The sequence below is a fragment of the Mytilus trossulus genome, chromosome 5, assembly GCF_036588685.1.
Source record: "Mytilus trossulus isolate FHL-02 chromosome 5, PNRI_Mtr1.1.1.hap1, whole genome shotgun sequence".
NCBI classification, from domain to species: domain Eukaryota; kingdom Metazoa; phylum Mollusca; class Bivalvia; order Mytilida; family Mytilidae; genus Mytilus; species Mytilus trossulus.
Window position 1 is genome coordinate 60,883,435 of NC_086377.1, and position 3,345 is coordinate 60,886,779.

At 33.3% G+C, this 3,345-nt stretch overlaps 1 protein-coding gene across 3 annotated transcripts; it reads right to left on the reverse strand.

Annotated features, from left to right (window-relative positions):
* Positions 1-208: 208 nt before the first annotated feature.
* On the reverse strand, positions 209-2,749 carry LOC134719003 (zinc finger protein 239-like). Of its 3 annotated transcripts, none has more exons than XM_063581904.1 (2): positions 2,635-2,749; positions 209-1,496 (listed from the first exon to the last, which is right to left on the reverse strand). In XM_063581904.1, the coding sequence occupies exon 2, from the start codon at positions 1,443-1,445 to the stop codon at positions 447-449; it is 999 nt and encodes a 332-aa protein (XP_063437974.1). In that variant the 5' UTR covers positions 1,446-1,496; positions 2,635-2,749; the 3' UTR covers positions 209-446. The 3 variants fall into 3 exon arrangements, with proteins under 3 accessions (XP_063437974.1, XP_063437973.1, XP_063437972.1); XM_063581903.1 differs by having other exon boundaries at positions 2,595-2,749; XM_063581902.1 differs by having other exon boundaries at positions 2,466-2,749.
* Positions 2,750-3,345: the final 596 nt, after the last annotated feature.

The following is a 3,345-nucleotide window of genomic DNA, read 5'->3' on the forward strand; positions in this document are numbered from 1 at the left end:
CGCAAGTATGCGTTCTCTGCAAGTCTGAATTCATGACATTATGTACGAAATCAGATTTACCTTGATTTGACTAGTACACAAATGCATGTGTTCTCATGTATGTGTTATGCAAAATCCGCAGTATGTATTCTCATGTGTCTCTTTAAGTTACCTTACTGACTAAACCGTTTACCACGTACGTCACAGTCATGAGGGTTATCACCTGCATGTGTTTTGGAATGACTTTGTAAATGACTAGGTTGACTAAACCATTCACCACATTCATCACATTGATAAGGTTTATCACCTGTGTGTGTTCTCATGTGACTCTGTAAATTACATTGCTCACTAAATCCTTTACCACATACATCACAGACATGGGGTTTCACATCTGTGTGTATTATCATGTGTCTCTGTAAATTACCAATGAGACTAAACGCTTTACCACATACATCACACTCATGATGTTAATCACCAGAATGTATTCTCATGTGAATTTGTAAACTACCATGCTCACTAAACCGTTTACCACATACATCACACTCATAAGGTTTGTCACCTGTATGTGTTCTCATGTGACGTCGTAAATTACTAGAATGATTAAACCTTTTATCACATTCATCACATTGATAAGGTTTATCACCTGTGTGTGTTCTCATGTGACTCTGTAAATTACATTGCTCACTAAATCCTTTACCACATACATCACAGACATGGGGTTTATCACCTGTATGGATTCTCATATGTTTCTGTAAAACACCATGTTGACTAAACCGTTTATCACATAATTCACAGTTATACGGTTTATCACCTGTATGTATTCTCATGTGACTTTGTAAATGACCATGCTGACTAAACAGTTTACCACATATATCACAATTATGAGGTTTCACATCTGTGTGTATTATCATGTGTCTCTGTAAATACCCAATGAGACTAAACACTTTACCACATACATCACACTCATGATGTTTATCACCAGAATGTGTTGTCATATGTCTCTGTAAACTGGAAAGCTGACTAAACTCTTTTCCACATTCACAACAGTCATAAGGTTTCTCCCCTGTATGTGTTCTCATGTGAATCTGTAATAGTCCAAGCCTACTAAATCCTTTACCACATACACAGACAGTATGTTTTTCGGTTGTATGTGTTCTCATGTGATCCCGTAAATTGCTAGTATGACTAAACCCTTTACCGCATATATCACAATTATGAGGTTTATCTTCAATATGTATATACATGTGTCTTTTTATGCTACTACCTCTAGACATTTCTTTCCCACAAACTCCACATGTATAAGGTTTTTCGCCCGTGTGTATTCTTAAGTGTTTCTTTAAGTCACTTTTTCTACTAAATTCTCTCAAACAAACCTCACATTTAAGAAGTATAGTATCAATCTGTGTGTTTATGTGTCTCTGTAGATTACCATTGAGTGTGACTAAATCCTCTCCTCCCTCTAACATCTTATTTTTGATATAAATGTTTATCTCCAGAATGTGCGTTCTTGTAAGACTCTGTTTAAGAACAAACAAATATAAAGACATATAAACCTTTTGATATCTGCAATTTACATATAACATATTTTAACATTCTCTGCATGTTTAGTAATTCTTATTCCATGCTATATACAACATCTACAAGAAATTTATTTAATGTACTGCCTCATTAAGTATACATCACATCTTTTTTATTCATAAAAAAACAATGTTGGTAAATGTCAACATGGTCAACATAATAATGTTGAAGGCTATAATTTGACCTACTTGCATTGACTTCAATGTATATAATAAGAAATTATTGGTAATGTTCATGCATTGCAACTTTGACATACATGTTTGAGAGTTAGTTGTCCATTGGCATCCATGACACATATTCTTATCTATAGTAAATAAACAGTTGACTCAGAGATATGTCTCACCTTTCTGTATATTAAATAAAATCAGAAAAGACAAGTCACAATCTGATAAACAGTAACGTTGCTAATATGCAACTTTAAAGAAAATATCACAATAAATTCAGTAACCATGGTAACTGGACCATGAATGACCTAGGATGCAATCCAACTGTAGGAGCCTGGAGGCAGTGATTTTGTTTATAGCTCTCGTCACTTTCGTAGGAGTGGAGGAGTTGTGTGGAATGTCATCTAAAGAATCATAATGGGACATATGTTTTTCATTTATTGTTTGTACTAAAATCAGGACGTTAATTTTCCCAATTGAACTGTTCTACATTTGTCAACAATGTCCGATTTTTGGACCTTTAACAGTTTTCTATTCATAAAAATGGGTTTTCCTCATTGTTGAAGTGCAAGTGGGTGGTTGCTTTTAATTTCTTACAGGATGCATCTAGATACTTTGGAGTATAGTTGTCTCATAATAATATAACAAATTACCAATCACGTATGTGTAACCAGAGACATATAAATTTAGTATACATGTCTCTGGTATAACCATGATAAAACAACATGTTATTTACCGTCTTACCTTACAAATTTCAGTCTGGACAAGCAGATTATAATAGCTTTTTCAAAGGTTTCATGTTATAAACAGTATTAAATCTACCCATTTATTGCTCACTCCAGATTGTAACGAATAAAATAAACCATTGTTTACCTGCTTCTAATCATAAAGTCCATAAACATTATAAACTTACTTTGTTTTTGAAGGGAGAATTTAAGTCGGGGGAAAGAGACCAACGTTATATTCTTCAATATGTATTTCCTACCATTAATGGAACACCTCCTCAACAGATACGCATCGCCGTTTTACATAAGTGCACTGCTACATATTTTCTCTGTTTATAATATAAATAAAACATTGCTTCTTCGGTATACTGTTCCCAGATAGAAATAAAGACAAATACACCAAAATATCAAAGTACTGATATTCGAAGTACTGAACATCAGAGGACTTCAAGTTTAGTATGTTGAATTATTGATAAATGACAGGTGTTTATATAATACCTGCCAGACAGAAATGTTCACCTTACAATATAGAACAAATAATATAATATACTGACTTGAACTAAGAAACTTACCGGGTAACTTTGTAAATTATCAACGATTACGTGGTCAAATGAGAACTGTTAGATTGGCATTATGACCATATAGTTGCACAAATACAAAAATCGTTAGCGTATAACTTATAATAGAGAATCAACATAGCAAACAATTCTTCGAGTTGCTATATAGTCACTCACTGAACTATGAAAAAGAGGTTCAAGACAATAATATTAACACAGATAAATTGTAATATTGGGGATAAAGATACCAGATGAACAGCAAACTCATAAATCGAAAATAAACTTACAATTCCATGACTAAAACTAAAAAAGACATGCAGACAAATGAAAGTACACTTGAAA